Source organism: Sapajus apella, unplaced genomic scaffold (assembly GCF_009761245.1).
Source record: "Sapajus apella isolate SASKATOON/1434 unplaced genomic scaffold, GSC_monkey_1.0 scaffold15, whole genome shotgun sequence".
Taxonomy (NCBI): Eukaryota; Metazoa; Chordata; class Mammalia; order Primates; family Cebidae; genus Sapajus; species Sapajus apella.
This window is the reverse complement of record NW_022436955.1, coordinates 24,549,221-24,568,071: the sequence shown is the minus strand read 5'-3', so window position 1 is coordinate 24,568,071 and position 18,851 is coordinate 24,549,221. Positions and strand designations below refer to the sequence as shown.

Sequence of the window (18,851 nt, the reverse complement as noted above, 5' to 3'; positions counted from 1 at the left end):
TATAAATATCCCAGCTCCCTCACCCCTCTTGATGGATAATCCCAAGCAGGATTGAATCCCAGGTAATGGGCTTGATCACTCTTCTATACTGGCTTCCACCCTTCCCTGTCACACCCCCTACTCCCCACAACTGTTTCTTAAGATCATCTTCAAATAAATGACTTACTGTCAAATCCTTGCTCCACAATCTGCTTCTTGGAGAACTCAAATTAAAACACCATGTTCCCAGGGTTCTGACAGCCAAGGGTTAAAAAAGAAACCATAAGCCAGGCAAGGTGGCTGATGCCTGTAATCCCAGCACTTTGGGAGGCAGAGGCAGGAGGACCGCTTGAGGCCAGGAGTTTGAGACCAGCCTGGGCAACACAGTGAGACCTTATCCCTTCAAAAACAAAACAAAGGTGGGGCACAGTGGCTCACACCTGTAATCCCAGCACTTTGCGAGAGTGAGGCAGGGTGGATTGTCTGAGGTAAGGAGTTTGAGGCCAGCCTGGCCAACATGGTGAACCCCCATCTCTACTCAAAATGCAAAGATTAGCCAGGCATGGTGGCATCTACCTGTAGTCCCAGCTACTCGGGAGGCTGAGGTGGAGGTTGCAGCAAGCTGAGATCATGCCACTGCACTCCACCATGGGTGACAGAGCGAGACTCCATCTCAAGAACAAACAAACAAAAACAGCAAAACAAAATTGCTTGGACATCATGGTGCATACCTGTAATCCTAGCTACTTGGGAGGCTGAGGTGGGAGGATCACTTGAGCCCAGAAGGTCAAGGCTGCAGTGAGCTGTGGTTGTGCCAATGCACTGCAGCATGGGTGACAGAGCAAGAGCCTATGAAAAAATAACAATAAAAAGAAGCCCTAAAAACAGGAAAAGGGGCCAGCACGGTGGCTCATGCCTGAAATCTCAGCACTTTGGGAGCCTGAAGCAGTAGGATAGCTTGATCCCTAGAGTTTAAGTTCAGTCTGTGCAACACAGAGAAACCACGTTTACAAAAAAAAAAAAAAAAAAAACAAAAAAACCCACACACACACAAACAAACAAAACAAGCCTAATATCGTGGCTCATACCTGTAGTCACAGCTACTTAGGAGGCTGAGGCATAATGATCACCTGAGCCCAGGAGTTCAAGGTTACAGCGAGCCATGCTTGCACTATTGTACCCTAGCCTGGGCAACAGAGCAAGACTGTCTCAAAAACCAACCAACAAAGAAAAATAAAACAGAAGAGGAGAGAACTGTCCTGGCTTTGCCCCACCCACTCTGGTAGGAGGTTGTCCCCTAAAATCGTCCAGCCTGAAGCCAGCAAGGCTGGCCTTTATTCTGGGGCTCATTATTGATATAACACTTCCCATTTACACACCCATTTGCTAATCCATCTATTTATATGCAGATACACTGTACATACGTGAACCTGTACACATCCTCCCCTCTATCCTTCTATGCATTCATGCACGCATTAATTTCATCATCCATTTAACAAATGCTTCCTGAATGTCAAGTATGTGCCAGGTAGTGTGCAATTCATTGAGAATTCAGCAGCAAATTATATAGACATGGCATGTGCCATTATGACCCTTTCAGACTACTGAGACAGCCAGACATTAGACAAATAATTTCACAAATACTTATAAAACTACCAAATTTGAACACGTACTATGTCCATCCACCCACCCACACAACCATCCACCTATTCATTCATCTACCATCCACCCATCTATCAACCATCATTCATCCATCTATCAACCATCATTCATCCATCCTTCATCCACTTATCTTCCACCCATTTATCCATTCACCTATCATCCATCCATCTACCCACTTATCCATCCCTCATTCTCCATCCACCCACCCACCATTCATCCACCCACCCAGCCATCCATCCATCTTCCACCCACCCATCCATCCACTCATCCACCTATCATCCATAGATCCATTTATCTAACCACCTATCCATCCTTCATCCATCCATCCATTGATCCATCCATCCATCCCCTTGTTATTGAATGTTCCTGAAGACCTATGTGCTGGGCACTGTGCAGGGCACTCTGGGAAGCATTCAGAGGCAGACTAGGGTACTCTCCTGAAGGATCTCAGAGGACTGTAAGGTAGGAGGACCTGATCTCAAATCAGAGATACAGGGAGCTGGCGTGCCAGGTCTGGCCCAGCTCTTTCCTGGCTTGTTCCCCTCTCCTTGCTTCCCTTGTCCTTCGAATGACACAGGGACTGGTCTAGCGTAAGCAGGGGCTCACACTGCTTTTTCTTATTTCGGTGAACCCAGTGGGAAGCCAGCTGGGCTCTGCAACGTGCCAGTGAGGCCCTGTTGACAGCAAGTGCCAAGGCCCGCCCTGAGGACCATCGGCGCCAGGCAGCCACCAGGGACCTGTTTCAGGCTGTGGGCAGTGTACTGGAAGCTTCCCTGACCAACAGACCAGAAGAGCCTGCAGAGGCCAGCGGCAGCCAGGTGGGTGTCCAGGCCAGATACAGACCTCACGCACACTCAGTGCCCAGCTCACGCCAGCTTTTCTAGGTGGAGCTTTTCCCCTGATCTTACAGATGAGGAAACTGAGGCACAAGGTTAAGGTGTTGTCCTGGGAGCTAGAAGAAAATTTCCATAGAACAGGGCTTCTGGGAGGCAGCGTGGTGTGGTGGGCAGACCACAGGCTCTGGAAGGAGGCAGCTGAGTTTGAATTCTGCCTCAGTCACTTAGGAGGCTTGTGCCTTGGGCAAGTTACAGAGTTTCCTGAAGCCTCATTTCCTGATGGGTAAATCAAGGCACTCTGCCTCATCCCATGTAAGCCGCCAGTTGGAGAGATCATATGGACCCCACAGCAGGTCTGGGTAAACTTGGGGCTCATTTTACCCAGAACACAGAAGAGAGGCAGCTGCCCAGAGTAAAAACAGGTGTAGCACTGTCTCATGTGGCTCCAGCATCCTGGTAGGGATATGACCTCTTGGATGGCATCATGACAGAGCCACAAAACCCATTTCTTCCTGTTGCACAGTTCTTTATCACATGGGGCCATCGCCTGTATTCAGGAAGAAATGAAAGACACGCAACACACAAAGATGCTTGGATGCACACACGCACATGCTCAGACACACTCCAACACTTATACTCATGCACTCAATCTCACAAACACACTCACACACAAAAACACATGGTCGTGCTCACACATACTGAGAGACCCTCATACTCTCACACGGCCTCAAGCACACACTTTTGCACACAGATGCGCATTTACACATCCACATCTTCACACAGGGCCATGCACTCACACGTATTCATGCACATACTTGCAGACTCTCATATATGGTTGCACATTCCATAATCTTGCAATCATCTGTGCACACTCACCCACACTTAAACACTTGTATGCACACACACTCAGGACCACACCCACATTCACTCATACATACACACGCTCAAACACTGACATTCACAGGCAGTGACATCACCCTCACATGCGTGTTCATGTGTGTGCACGCGCACACACACGCACACACACACACACACACAATCTGTGCCCCAATCGGAATTCTGTGCAAACACCCAGCCCTTCCTGGGTCCCCATACCAGCCGTGGCATCAGGATGCATCTCTTCTAGGGGTTGGGATGGCTGGGGAGCAGAGTCAAAGCCCAGGTGACCCAGTGAAATGGCCTCGCTCTCGGCTGTCCATTTCCCCTGAACAAGCTGTAGACTCCTCGCGGATTTCAGGAGCTCAGAGAGCCACATTCCCTGACGGTTGAGCACACAGGCTCTGGAGCCACATGCTTTGCCTTGAGTCCTGGCTCTTCCCCTTATCAGCCTGTGACCTCCCACAGTCTCCTACCCTGTCTCTGCCTCCACTGCCATCTGTCCAATGGGGCCAGTAAAGCGCCCATCACACCAAGTTACCATGAGGATGGAATGGGCTCGCAGACGCCCGTCTGGAAGCTTTATGAGTGCTGCTCTTAGGGCCACCTCCGAGGCAGCCTTTCTCCCTCCTCTCTGTCCTCTCTTGAACCTGCTGAAGGTCCCACACTGGCCTGGGGACTGTGACCAAAGGTGGTGTATGGCGGGAAAAGTGGTGTATGGCAGCAGGCCCAGAGCAACATTCTCCTAACATTCTTCTGCCTCCTTTTCTAGACTGCCACAGTGCCGCGGCTGCTTGGCGTCGTGGAGCGTGTGCAGACCTCCCTCCTGCTGGGAAAACTGCCGGGGGGCCTTCCAGCTGTGCTGGCCACCCGCTCCATCTCTGTATACACAAATAGGTACAAACCAGCTGCACCATCGGTCCACAAGAAAGCTCATCCCCTAACCTGGCTCATTCCACACCTGCAGTCCAAGACCTTGTGCTGGGCAGAGCTCAGCAGACCAGCCCTGGGGATGGAGAAGTGATGGGACCTAGAGCTGGGAAGGGCTTTCCACCGAGAGAAGGTCCCCCTGCCACCGTGTTGAGTGTTTGCACAGCACAGGAAGGGAGGCATGGAGTGTCAAGCCCAGTGTTAGAGCCACCTGAGGGAGTCCCGAGAGATGGTCACATGGCAGCCATGCAGGCAAGGGGGCTGAATGAATAGGACCAGCCTGCTGTCAACCACGCCCTGCGTGTTTCTGGCCAGCCACTGCTCCTTGGGCTTGCAGGGACTCAAGATCCACTAACCTTGGGACCATGCATGCACGCGCATGTGCGCGCGCGCACACACACACACAGAGGGCTCATCTCTCAGTGAGCACCGACCCTGTACCTGGGATGCTCCACACCTTCCATTCCACCACCTGACAAGCAGGATCTGGATAGTGCCGCTGGCAACACTGGGACCCCTGCCACAGGCCTCAGTTCCTCCTGCCAGAGTTGCCCTCTAGATCCCAGAGGCAGTTTCCCAAAGCAGTATCCCGATTAGAGGAATGATCTGAAATGGGGTCCCTAACACCATCAGATGGGACAAAGTCAAAGACCCAAAAAGATGGGGCTGGGTCAATGGCATCAAAGGTCAAGGCAGGAAGCGGAGATCACCTGAGAAAAACTTGCATCCCAGCTTATTTATTCATCCCATGAAAATATTTATGGACCACCTGTTATATTCCAGGCACTGTTGTAGACATTGGGGGTACAATGGTAAACAAAGCTGGTAAAGCCCGACCCTCACAGAGCCTCCAGCCTAGCTGCCTCTTGCGCTGCTTCTGCTGAAACAAACATGCTTGAACCACTTACAGGGATCAAAACACACCCTCCCCCGCAGCCCACTCTGACGGAGAAGCTGGGCTTCCGGTAGTGCAGGAGGCTCCCAAAGTCATCCTCCTCAAACACTGACTTTCTCCTCCCTCCCCTGCCACCTCTGCTCTCACCTTGTGGCCAGAATACAACCCTGGAGTTGGCACGGCTTCTCCCTGCACACCGCTGCCGCAGACTCTGCAACCTTCACTCTTCCTGCTGTCTCCCTGCTCGGCTGTCTGGAGGACCGCCAGGAACCTGTAGACATAAAGGTAACAATAGCAGTAGCGTCCTTGGGGACAGCCTTTACCATCTGCAGAGCACTTTCACATGCATTTGCTGATGTGTGTTTAGTATGATAATGCCCACTATACAGGTGAGGTTCAGAGACTTTCCCAAAGCCACAAGTACAGTGGCTCTGCTGGGCTTCAGACCCAGACCTCGGGGCTCCCAGGTATTCATCCTCTTTCCACTGTGTTGCAGACTTTCTCCAAAAGCCTTGATTCAGGAAGTCACTTGTAACAAAGCTCTTCCAGCTTAGTGTCCTAACTTGGAAACAGCCAACCCAGGCTCTTTTCCATTCCCAAATTAAAGCACATCAACTGTGTCCTCCCTGAGTCCTAATGAAACCAGACTAACATCTTTCTCTTAAAAATTTACTGGCTTTTGGGGAAGATGTGGACAGGGAGTCCAAAACAGGCAGATCACCTGAGGGCAGGAGTTCGAGACCAGCCTGACCAACATGGTGAAACCCCCTCCCTACTAAAAAATACAAAATTAGCTGGGTGTGGTGGTGTATACCTGTAATCCCAGCTATTCGGGAGACTGAGGCAGGAGAATCACTTCAACCCAGAAAGTAGAGGTTGTAGTGAGCCGAGATGGTGCCATTAAATTCCAGCCTGGGTGACATAACAAAACTCCATGTCAAAAAAAAAAAGACTTGGATAGTTTTACATTCCAGTCACTGCTCAGCCAAAGCAAGTCTGATTTGGGTTCTCTAGGGCCAGCTCTCTGCGGCCACAGCCCTGAGGCTGGGAACATGTCAGGGGAACCAGCAGCAGCGGAAGGCAGGCCCCACCAGCCCCCGCCCCATGGGCAAGGGCTATTGCTTCTTGGGCCTTAGGACCTTGTCTTTCGTCCTCCAGCCCCCCAGGGGACTTGCCCAACACTTCTTGCTCTTTGTTTCAGATGATGAGTTTCCCAAAGAGCCCCTTCCCAGCCCGAAGCCACTTTGATGTCAGCGGGACTGTTGGTGGCCTCCGTGTGACCAGCCCTAGTGGACAGCTCATACCTGTGAAGAATCTGTCAGAGAATATCGAGGTAGGAGTTTGGGGTGTTGTCAAAAGCCAGGTGGGGCCAGGTGTGGTGGCTCAGGCCTGCAATCCCAGCACTTTGGGAGATTGAGGTGGGTGGATTACTTGAGGTCAGCAGCTTGAGACCAGCCTGGCCAACATGGTGAAACCTCGTCTCTACTAAAAATACAAAAATTAGCCAGGCATGGTGGCTCAGGCCTGTAATCCCACCTACTTGCAAGGCTGAGGCAGGAGAATCACTTGAACTGGGAGGCAGAGATTGCAGTGAGCTAAGACTGTACCACTGCACTCCAGCCTGGGTGACAGAGAGAGACAAAAAAAAAAGTCAGGTGGCATTTCTTTTTTTTTTTTTTTTTTTTTACCACTATACTAACGAGGATTTTGAGACAGGGTCTCACTCTGTCGCCCAGGCCGGAGTACCGTGGTGTGATCTTGGCTCATTGCAACCTCTGCCTCCAGGGCTCAGGTAATCCTCACACCTCAACCTTGCGAGTAGCTGGGACAAGAGGCTCAAGCCACCATACCCAGCTATATTTTTTAAGTTTTGGTACCAACAAGGTCTCACTATATAGAGCTCATCTGAAACTCTTGAGCTCAAGTGTTTCTCCCACCTCAGCCTCCCGAAGTGCCAAGATTACAGGTGTGAGCCACTGCACCTGGCCTCATTTCTGTCTTTTATTTTTTAGACAGAGTTTTGCTTTTGTTGCCTAAGTTGAGGTGCAATGGTGCAATCTTGGCTCACTGCAACATCCACCTCCTGGTTTCAAGCAATTCTCCCGCCTCATCCCCCGAAGTAGCCGGGATTACGGGCACCCGCCACCTCGCCTGGTTAATTTTTTCTATTTTTAGTAGAGACTGGGTTTCACCATGTTGGTCAGGCTGGTCTTCAACTCCTGACCTCAGGTGATCCACCTGCCTCAGCCTCCCGAAGTGCTGGGATTACAGGTGTGAGCCACCACGGCTGGGCTCTGCCTTTTTTCACCTTGGTTGAAATTGAAGATTGGCCAATTATTTTTTTTTTTAAATGGTTAAAGAAGAGAATCATTCAACATGATCCTTACCCACTAGGCCTGGTAGTTCATACCTGTAATCCCAGCGCTTTGAGAGTCATGACGGGAGGATCACCAGAGTCCAGGAGTTTAAGACCAGCCTGGACAACAGTGTGAGACCAAATCTGTACAAAAGACACAAAAATTAGTGAGGTATGGTGGCATGCACCTGTGGTCCCAGGTACTCAGGAGGCTGAGGCAGAAGGATCGCTTATGCCCAGGAGGTCAAGGCTGCAGGGAGCCAAGATTGGTTTAAAAAGTAACAACAGGGCCGGGCGCGGTGGCTCAAGCCTGTAATCCCAGCACTTTGGGAGGCCGAGGCGGGTGGATCATGAGGTCAAGAGATCGAGACCATCCTGGGCAACGTGGTGAAACCCTGTCTCTACTAAAAAAATACAAAAAATTAGCTGGGCATGGTGGTGCATGCCTGTAATCCTAGCTACTCAGGAGGCTGAGGCAGGAGAATTGCCTGAACCCAGGAGGCGGAGGTTGCAGTGAGCCGAGATTGCGCCATTGCACTCCAGCCTGGGTAACATGAGTGAAACTCCGTCTCAAAAAAAAAAAAAAAAAAAAAGTAACAACAACAACAACAAAAGGTCCTTACCCTAATCACTGTACTGTACTTAAAATATAAATGCATGTTCATTCAGCAATCCTTAGATATATAACCAGAGTTTTCCTGGTTATATAAATCTATTGTTTAGAATTGTAGTTATCTTCATTACATAAACCATTCCCATTACGTAGCCTCTAAGATGTCCAGTTAGGCCAGGGGTGAGGGCTAACATCTGCAGTCCCAGCACCTTGGGAAGCCTAGGCAGGTGGGTCACCTGAGATCGGGAGTTTGAGACCAGCCTGGCCAACAGTCAAACAGCTTGCAGAGCACTTTCACGTGCATTTCCTCATTTGTGTTTAGTAAAACTTTGTCTCTATTAAAAATTTAAAAATTAGCTAGGCATGGTGGCATGCACTCGTAGTCCCAGCTACTCAGAAGGCTGAGGAAGGAGAATTGCTTGAACGCAGGAGGCAGAGGTTGCAGTGAGCCAAGATCGTGCCACTGCACTCCAGCCTGGGCAACAGAGCCAGACTCCATCTCAAAATAAGTAAATAAATAAAATAAAATGTCCACTTAGATTTTCTTTAAACAAACACATTGTGGTGCAATAGAAGTTCAGTTTTTCACATTTTTAATGATTTTATTCTAGTCTTCTATAATTTTCTCATGCCTAATTCAATAGCAATTTTTAGTGATGTCTATATTCACATCCCTGGAGCCTGTGAATCTATCACCTTAAATGCAAAAGGGAGGTCAGGTGTGGTAGCTCACACTTGTAATCCCAGCCCTTTGGGAGGCTAAAGTGGGAGGATCACTTGAGCCCAGGAGTTCAAAGATATGGCGAGCTGTGGTCATCGCCACTGCACTCCAGCCTGGGCAACAGAGCCAGGCCCTGTCTAAAAACAAAGACAAAACAAAACTACTAAAGGGATTTTGCAGATGTGTTTAGTTAAGAATCCTGAGATGGGGAGATTATCCTGGATTATCTGGCAGGCTCAGTGTTATCCCAGGGGTCCTTCTAAAAGGGAGGCAGAAAGGGAGGTGACTCTAGAAGACAAAGGTGACTTGATGACAGAAGCTAGAGGCTGGAGTGATGTGAGGAAGGGGCCACGAGCCAAGGAATGCAGGTGGCCACCAGAAGCCAAAAAGCCAGGGAAGCAGGTTCTCCCCTAGCCCTGGGAAACAGATTTTGCACTTCCAGACTTGAGAACTATAAGATAAAAGGCTGGGAGTAGTGGCTCACATCTGTAATCCCAGCACTTTGGGAGGCTGAGGTGGGCGGTCAGGAGTTCAAGATTAGCCTGGCCAATATGGTGACACCCCGTCTTTACTAAATATACAAAACTTAGCCAGGCATGGTGGTGCACATCTGTAGTCCCAGCTACTTGGGAGGCTGAGGGAGAAGAATCGCTTGAACCCAGGAGGGACAGGTTGCATTGAGCCGAGATCACACTACTGCACTCCAGCCTGGGTGAGAGACTCCATCTGTCTCTCCCGCGCGCTCGCGCTCTCTCTCTCTCTCTCTCTCTCTCTCTCTCACACACACACACACACACACACACACACACACACACACAGAACTATAATATAACAGCTATGTACTGTCTTAAGCTTTCCACAGTGGTCATTTCTGATAGAAGCCACAGGAAACTATTACAATGAGCAAAGCCCAGTATGGATTGCAGTTCCCAGGTACTCAGGCCACCCAGCTCTGCCCAACAGCCCTGATGCCCACAGGCTGACATTTCCTTCCTGGCACACCTTCAGTAGGATTGTTTCTGATCACAGATCCTGCTGCCCCGGCATCCACAAGGACACAGTAAGCCGACGGTGTTGAGCCTGACCAGTCCTGAAGCACTGCGGGTGAATGTGACTTCAGAGGAGGCAGCCTTGGGGATCCAGCTGCACTGGAGACCAGACATCACACTCACGCTCAGCCTGGGCTATGGCTACCACCCCAACAAGAGCAGCTACGATGCCCAAACTCACCTCATACCGACAGGAGCTCCAGGTAGGCCTGTGGCCATTTCTGAGCCACTGCCTGGGGTGTGATCAGCTTCACCTGAGAAGCCATAGAAAGAAGCTGTAGGAAGAAAAGCAAAGAAAAAGATCACCCCACACATTCAGTGGCTTGTTTTTGTTGGTGTTATTAGTTGACAACATTAGGTGAACACTTACTATATGCCCTATACGAGCTTACAAGCTCTATAGGACTGACCCTATTGCACTCCTCATGACAACCCTTGGCAGGGCTGACTATTGAAATCTCCACTTTCAACCACGTGTGGTGGCTCATGCCTGTAGTCCTAGCACTTTGGGTGGCCAAGCCAGATGGATCACTTCGGGCCAGGAGTTCAATACTAGCCTGGCCAACATGGCAAAACCCTGTGTCTACTAAAAATACAAAAGTTAGCCAAGTATGGTGGTGCACACTTGCAATCCCAGGTACTCTGGGGGCTGAGGCACAAGAATAGCTTGAATCTGGGAGAGAGAGGTTGCAGTGAGCTGAGATTGCGCCACTGAACTCTAGTCTAGATGACAAAGTGAAAAAAAAAAAAAAAAAAAGTCTACATTTCAGATAAGAGCAAAGAGGTTAAGGAAAAGGAACTGGTCTGAGATTGCACAGCCAGTAAGGAGCAGAATTGTGTTTAAGCCTTTGTCTGTCTGACTCAGCTGTGCCCGCTGATTGGGGAGTGCCTTTTCTATGTTCCTGGTCTCAGGAGGAGGGAGCGCTCCTAGGACGTGGGGTCGGCGGGGGGGGCGGGGAACCAGCAGGGTCTGCTTCCCTGCCAAGTGGTCTCAGTCACCCTCTCCCATGATCTTAACGCCCATTTGAAGGAGGCTTCAGGCTGACCTGGACCCCTCTTTCCTACAGATGAGCTGCCCACATGGATCCTGAACCCACAGGACCTGCATTTCGGAGAAGGTGTCTACTATTTGACTGTGTTCCCAGCGTCTGACCTGGAGGCAGCCCCCAGCAGGAACCTCACCATTGGCATCACCACCTTCCTGTCTCACTGTGTGTTCTGGGATGAGGTCCAGGAGACTTGGGACAACTCAGGGTGCCATGTAAGGAGAGAGAAGTGAAGGAGATGAGGCGGCTTGGTGGGCTGTGCCCAGCTCATGTAGGGTCCCTTTTGGTGCCTCTGCCGCAGCATCTTGCGTCTCTTCATGGGGCCTTTGCTGTTTCTGGTGCCTGGAATACCTGCCTCATTCTTACTCCAGTCTAAGCATTGCTTCCTCGAGAAAGCTCTTCTTAACTTCCTAAGTCAGATACCCTATTATAACCTACTGAGACGAGCTCAGCCGCAGAAACCCCCACCCAGGCAGCTCTGAATGCATTGAGAAGCAGACACCCAGATAGCACAGCAAAGTGAGACTATCCGGGGGGACCAACAGCCTTCCGAGCTGAGAGCCTCAGGAGCTGACAGCATTCTGAGCTGGGGGCCTCATGCAGACACTGACCCATGTAGTTAGTCTCTCTGAACAGGTGATTCTTATTAACAAACAGGTGTTCCGTGTTTTCTCATAGCACCGAGATAAACTAGGTAGGCAGCTGGTGCCTGCTTACCACTGATCACAGACGAACTGAAAAGTAGTCTCCACGAGGGAGCCCCGGGGGCAGAGTCACTTATCCCATTCTTAAAGAATTGTTTTAACTTGTGTATAACATGCATATACTCTTGCTGCTTTAGAATGCCCCAAGTAGTTTTCCACTTGCGGCAGTGGGGGGCAGGGGGCAACTAGGTTTTCCTTGCTGCTGTTCTTAGCAAACTATATATTTTATTATACACTCAGCATTTCTCAGCAGTAAACCCCAGAGCACGCACATGCATAGCATCCAACCCCAGTGCTCCGCTTCCATAGCACTGAGCAGGGAGGTCGTTTCTCCTCTACGCATGAGATCATTTAAATGACGTCTATCTCCCTCCCTGCACTGGGAGCCCCAGTGAGACAGGAACAATGTGCTTTGTTCACCACTGAGAACAAATGGTCATTGACCCAGGCGGCAAATGACTCAGGAATCCCTGCTGCCTCTGGGTTGTGAAGAGAGGCCAGGGTGTTATTTCCGAGGTAATGAACTCATAGCTCAGCCCTTAGGTCTGTGCCAGCTGAAGGGCTCCAGGCTTTGCTCACATCAGCTCATCAAATCTGCACAATCTTCTCCAAGATTACCGTGACTCCCATTTTACAGGGGACAAAACAAAGGCTCAGGAAACTCAACTGACTTGCCCCAAATCTTACACCTAAGGCTAGGCACAGTGGCTCATGCCTGTAATCCCAGCACTTTGGGAGGCCAAGGCGGTTGGATCACTTGAGGTCAGGAGTTCAAGACCAGCCTGGCCAACATGGTGAAACCCCATCTCTACTAAAAATACCAAAATTAACCGTGTGTGGTGGTGCAAGCCTGCAATGCTGGCTTCTTGGGAAGCTGAGGCATGAGAACTGATTGAACCCAGGAGGTGGAGGTTGCAGTGAGTTGAGATTGTGTCACTGCGCTCCAGCCTGGGTGACAGAGCGAGATCCTGTCTCATTAAAAAAAAAAAAAAAAAAAAAAGCAAAGCAGCCTGACAACATGTATACAGTTGTCTTCTGAGAATGATGGATACAAAGATGTTTGTTATGAATACTCTTGCTGGGCGTGATGGCTCACACCTATAATCCCAGCACTTTGGGAGGCCAAGGCAGGTGGATTGCCTGAGCTCAGGAGTTCAAGACCAGCCTGGGCAACATGGTGAAACCCTGTCTCTACTAAAATACAAAAAATTAGCTGGATGTGGTGGTGTGCGCCTGTAGTTCCAGCTACTCAGGAGGCTGAGGCAGGAGAATTGCTTGAACCCTGGAGGTGGAGGTTGCAGTGAGCCAGGATCGCACCTGCACTCCAGTCTAGGCAACAGAGTGAGACTCTGTCTCAAAATAATAATAATAAAATAAATACTATTCTCTGCATATGTTAATTAAATTAAAAAGTTCATAGGCAGGTGTTGAACAATGAGAACACATGGACACAGGGAGGGGAGCATCACACACTAGAGTCTGTCAAGGGGAAATAGGGGAGGGACAGTGGGGGGTGGGGAGTCGGGGAGAGATAGCATGGGGAGAAATGCCAGATATAAGTGAAGGGGAAGAAGGCAGCAAATCACACTGCCATGTGTGTACCTATGCAACAATCTTGCACGTTCTTCACATGTACCCCAAAACCTAAAATGCAATTGAAAAAAAAAAAGAACTTCCAAAAAAAAAGGGCGGGGGATTAAAAAAAAAAGTTCAAAGGGGGCTTCTGAAGCTGGTCTCCCAGCGGTCTTCCCAGCCCCACACCCCAGTATAGTGTACACCCTTCAAAGCAAACACTGTTCCTCTCCCATGGGCTCGAGCGAGCCGGGGTTGAACTTCCCAAGCATCTCCACTGATGGCCCCTCTGTGGGTTGCAGGTGGGGCCTCGGACCAGCCCTTACCAGACACACTGCCTCTGCAACCACCTCACCTTCTTCGGAAGCACATTCCTCGTGATGCCCAATGCCATCGACATCCACCATACTGCTGAGCTCTTTGCCACCTTCGAGGACAACCCTGTGGTCGTGACCACCGTGGGCTGCCTGTGTGTGGTCTACCTGCTGGTGGTAATCTGGGCAAGGAGGAAGGATGTTCAGGATCAGGCCAAGGTGAGGCTGAGAGCCACTGCGATGTGTACACTGTCCTGGGGAAAACTCCATTGTTTTCAAATGATATTAGGCTTCATGGGAAGAGAGTATTTCTCTACTTAAAATTTTTTCCAGCCGGGTGTGGTGGCTCACACTTGTAATCCTAGCACTTTGGGAGGCCAAGGCAGGCAGATCACCTGATGTCCGGAGTTTGAGACCAGCTTGGCCAACATGGTGAAACCCCATCACGACTAAAAATACAAAAATTAGTTGGGCATGATGGTGGCACCTGTAATCCCAGCTGCTCAGGATGCTGAGGCTGGAGAATCGCTTGAACCCAAGAGGCGAAGGTTGCAGTGAGCCGAGATCGTGTCCCTGCACTCCAGCCTGGGTGACAGAATGAAACTCCCTGTTTCAAAAAAACAAAAAAAATTCCAGTATATGCAGTATGCCTGACACATAGTAGGCCTTCAGTCAATATTTACGGCTATCTGAAGAAGAGGTAATGAATGAATGCAAGGTTGTGTTGTCACAGAGCTCTGAAACTCTCTCCATTCCTACTCCTCCCTCCGAAGCAACATCACTCAGGATTTCATCTCGGATAAATTTGATAAGATAATAGTTTCAGCATTGATACTGCTGTCTTTGATTCACCCAAAGGATTAAGCAGTAATACTTGAAATGCATCTGCTGTAGGTTGGTTCTGGGGAAGCAGACTCTGAGGCAAAGCTGAGCATGCAGGGTGTGCGGGGGGTTTATCAAGGGAGCCTGGGACCTGCACCTGGAAAGGGAGGGAAGGAGGCAGCATGGGCAGAGAGAGAAGCTGAGCTGTGATGCAGCACAGTGACAGCCCGGCCCGGCCCCTGGGGAGCTCCAGAGCTGTCCTGGGTCAGGTTGAGATGCCCAGGTCTTACCCAGACACTCCACCAGTTGGTCATTGGATGCTGGCTGCCCCAAGGAGGCACAACCTCAACAGAGTTGGCTGTTGCACTTCTGAGCCCAGCAACTGAGGCAAGGAGCCCCCAGTGGGAGGGAGATGTGGGCAGTGCATGTTGGAGTTGACTGTAGCCTCTGGCCAACTCTGGCTAATGTCTTTTTATTTTCTTTTTGCCAAACTGTCTTTAAGAACATTTATTTTTTAATTCTTATGGGTACATAGTAGGTATATATATGTATGAGTATATGAGATATTTGATACAGACATGCAGTATGTAATAATCACATCATGGTAAGTGGGGTTTCCATCTCCTCAAGCATTTATCCTTTGTGTTACAAACAATGCAAATATACTCTTTTAGTTATTTTTAAATGTACAATTATTATTGGCTGTAGGTACCCTGTGGTGCTTCAACTACTAGATCTTATTTATTTTTTTTTGAGAGGGAGTCTTGCTGTGTCTTTCAGGCTAAAATACAGTGATATGATCTCGGCTCACTGCAACCTCCGCCGCCTGGGTTCAACCAATTCTCCTGCTTCAGCCTGTTGAGTAGCTGGGATTACAGGTGCCAGCCACCACGCCCAGCTAATTCTTGTGTTTTTAGTAGAGACAAGTTTTCACCATGTTGGTCAGGCTGGCCTCTAACTCCTAACCTCAAGCGATCCACCCACCTCAGCCTCCCAAAGTGCTGGGATGGCAGCCATGAGCCACCACGCCCGGCCTACATCTTATTCATTCTTTCTAATTTTTGTACCCATTAACCATCTCATCTTCTCCCCCACCCCATTTCAGCCCCACGACCCTTCCCAGCCTCTGGTGACCATCATTCTTCTATCTTCATGAGTTCACCTGTTGCTAAACTATCTTAACGTTTCATTTCTTTTAAATTCCTTCAGAAACACCACCTTGTTACCAATGTTATGAGAAATTACATATGTACATATTACAGTGTTTGTATCATTCACCTGGTCAAATACTCAATGTTCTCAGCTTATCAAGTTCATTTCCAATTTAACTACCTGGGGGTCATATCTCATCAAGAATGTACTTTAGGGCCAGGCATGGTAACTCATGCCTGTAATCCCAACACTTTGGGAGACCAAAGCGGGCAGATCACTTGAGGTTGGGAGTTTGAGACCAGCCTGGCCAACATGGTGAAACCCTGTCTCTACTAAAAATATAAAAATTAGCCAGGCATGGTGGCGCACGCCTGTAGTCCCAGCTACTCTGGAGGCCAAGGCAGGAGAATCACTTGAACCCAGGAGGCGGAGGTTGCAGTGAGCTAAGATCATGCCACTGTACTCCAGCCTGGGCAACAGAGTGAGACCCTGTCTCAAAACAAAACAAAACAAAACAAAACAATGTACTTTGTGCTTTTTTATTTTCCCAGTGTTTTGCACTTGAAACCTTGCTTTTATAAAAAACAGTTCTCACCCAAAGGGATGAATCAATAGCATATGTCATTTTTGCTTTGCCTAATTCACGATTGTTATGAATCGTCAGCTGCTTCTTGGCTGGTGGGTGGTGCAGGAACCCACTGAGCAAGGCCTTCCTAATGCCATCCTTCTCTCCAGGCGAAGGTCACAGTGCTGGAAGACAATGATCCCCTTGCCCAGTACCACTACCTGGTGACAGTCTACACGGGATACCGGCGAGGGGCAGCCACGTCCTCAAAGGTACCTGCCCGTGCAAGATGCACTGATTGATCAGCATGTCCCACCCAGCCCTGCTGTGCCATTGTGGAGCTGACCACTCCTGGTCTCTGGATTTCAGGTGACTATCACCCTGTATGGCCTGGATGGAGACAGTGAGCCCCACCACCTGTCTGACCCCGACACTTCGGTTTTTGAGCGAGGAGCAGTGGATGCCTTCCTCCTCTCCACCCTGTTCCCCTTGGGGGAACTGCAGAGCCTCCGGCTATGGCATGACAACTCAGGGGACCGGCCATCCTGGTGAGTTGGGGGCAGACAAACCATGAGAACCTACAAAGTGCCAGGCCCAGGTCCGGGCACTGTACATTTGCCTCCTTCCTCTGCAAGGCACATAGAATGATCTCTGTTTCACAGATGAGGAAACCAAGGGTCAGAGAGGCCCACTGGTTCATGGTCCACACAAACTGTATCAGTAGCTAGGAGAAGGGCTGGAAGCTGCAGCTCTCAGGCTCAGTGCCAGCCCCACCCTTGGCCCTTTTGCAGCATCAACCTGAGACTTGCCCAAAGTCATACAGCTGGCAAGTTAAGAGCAAGTTTCTCCCCATTCTGAGTGGTGTCCAGTCTGACTACCCATCAGTACCTGTCAGCTTTAGAAAAGCATTAACACTTATGCTGTTGCCTTGAATGCACCCATGGGATTAAGCATTAATATTTTCAGTGCATCTGCTGCAGGTTGCTCCTGGGAAGCAGGCTCTGAGATGGAGTTGCGCTTGGAGGGTATTTATTACAGGGCCCTGGGACCAGCACCTGGGAAGGGAGGGTAGGAGGCAGAGTGGCAGAATAGTCGAGCAGCCCAGCAACAGCGTGGCCCACCGCTAGGGAGCTCTGGAGCTGTCCCAAGTTGGGTTGAGATACCCAGGTCTTGATCACTGTAGACACTGCATCATTGGATGTCAGCTGCCCCAGAAGAGCTTGTGACCTTGACAGAGGGGGCTTTTGTGTTGCTACAGGACTGTCCTTCCTGAAATGAGAAAATGCATGTCAAGAGCATCTTAGTACAGACCCCACTACGTAGTAAGTGCTCAGTGAATGGTGGCTATGCTATCATTACTGTTCATTTTTTCTTTTTGAGACAGAGTCTCACTGTGTCGCCCAGCCTTGAGTGCAGTGGCACAATTTCAGCTCACTGTAACCTCCGCTTCCCAGGTTCAAGTGATTCTCCTACGTCAGCCTTGCGAGTAGCTGGAATTACAGGCATGCGCCACCATGTCCAGCTAATTTTTTTTTTTTTTTTTTTTTTGTATTTTTGGTAGAGATGAGGTTTTACCATATTGGCCAGGCTGGTCTCAAACTCCTGACCTCAAGTGATCTGCCCATCTTGGCCTCCCAAAGTGCTGGGATTACAGATGTGAACCACTACGCCCGGCCATCATTACTGTTCTTGTTGGCTAGTTAGCAACAGGGAAAACTGCTACTGGGTCTGACATCCCAGGATAGGCAAGATAATTTCAATTCTTCCCCTACCTCTAAGACCTAAATCAGGTTAGATGATACCGATGAAGTCCTCAGCCCAAGGGAGACAGTGGTTCTTTGGTTAGAAACCCAAGAGAGGGCCTGTTCTGTGTTCTACAGCCTGCACCTGCCTGGACACGCACACTGTGGGCAATCCGGCTGTGCTTGCTCATGCCTGGATACTGGCCCTGGGCTTGGTGCCATGTGTACAGGTTAATGGCCTCACAATGCACTGTTTTTCAGCATCTTTGTGAAAACATGGCAGCTTCCCAGAGCTGGCTCCCTGCAGTAGCTGAACTCCCTATGTGAGGTCAATTTTGATTAAGGCACCAAGAATAAAGAAAAATATGTTTTCTTTTTTTTTTTTGAGGAGCTCTTGTTCTTTGAGTTTGTGTTTGCAAAGGTGTCACCTTGGTGGTGTCCAAGGAAGTCTCCTCCCCTGCCCCACCTTGTCCTCAAAACCGTGGGTCCGTTCTCCAGGTATGTGAGCCGGGTGCTGGTCTATGACCTGGCGATGGACCGGAAGTGGTATTTCCTCTGCAACTCCTGGCTGTCCATCAATGTTGGAGATTGTGTCCTTGATGAGGTATTTCCTGTGGCCACGGAGCAGGACAGAAAACAATTCAGGTACTATCATTTTTATTTATTTTTATTGTTAAGCTAAGGTCTTGTTCTGCAGTGGCACAATCACAGCTCACTGCAACCTCGACCCCCCTGGGTCAAGCAATCCTCTCACTTCAGCCTCTCAAGCAGCTGGGACTACAGGCATGCACCACGATGCCTTGCTATTGTGTTTTGTTTTGTTTAAGTAGAGACATGGCCTCACTATGTTGCCTAAGCTGGTCTCAACCTCCTGGGCTCAAGAGAGCCTCCCACCTCAGCTTCCCGAGTAGCCGGAACTACAGACACATGCCACCATGCCCAACCGTATTTGTAGAGATGAGGTTTCACCATATTGCCCAGGCTGGTCTCAAACTCCTGGGCTCAAGGGATCCTCCC

The 18,851-nt window shown here is 49.7% G+C and overlaps 1 protein-coding gene across 1 annotated transcript in view; it reads left to right on the top strand.

Annotated features, from left to right (window-relative positions):
- The window catches only part of PKD1L2 (polycystin 1 like 2), a 104,040-nt gene that overhangs the window by 47,810 nt on the left and 37,379 nt on the right, over positions 1–18,851 (top strand). The window contains exons 18-27 of the mRNA XM_032284533.1: positions 2,277–2,459; positions 4,126–4,250; positions 5,337–5,463; positions 6,380–6,511; positions 9,898–10,120; positions 10,985–11,178; positions 13,542–13,772; positions 16,263–16,364; positions 16,462–16,640; positions 18,333–18,479. Coding sequence (XP_032140424.1) covers positions 2,277–2,459; positions 4,126–4,250; positions 5,337–5,463; positions 6,380–6,511; positions 9,898–10,120; positions 10,985–11,178; positions 13,542–13,772; positions 16,263–16,364; positions 16,462–16,640; positions 18,333–18,479 — 1,643 coding nt within the window. The remainder of the gene's footprint in view (positions 1–2,276; positions 2,460–4,125; positions 4,251–5,336; positions 5,464–6,379; positions 6,512–9,897; positions 10,121–10,984; positions 11,179–13,541; positions 13,773–16,262; positions 16,365–16,461; positions 16,641–18,332; positions 18,480–18,851) is intronic.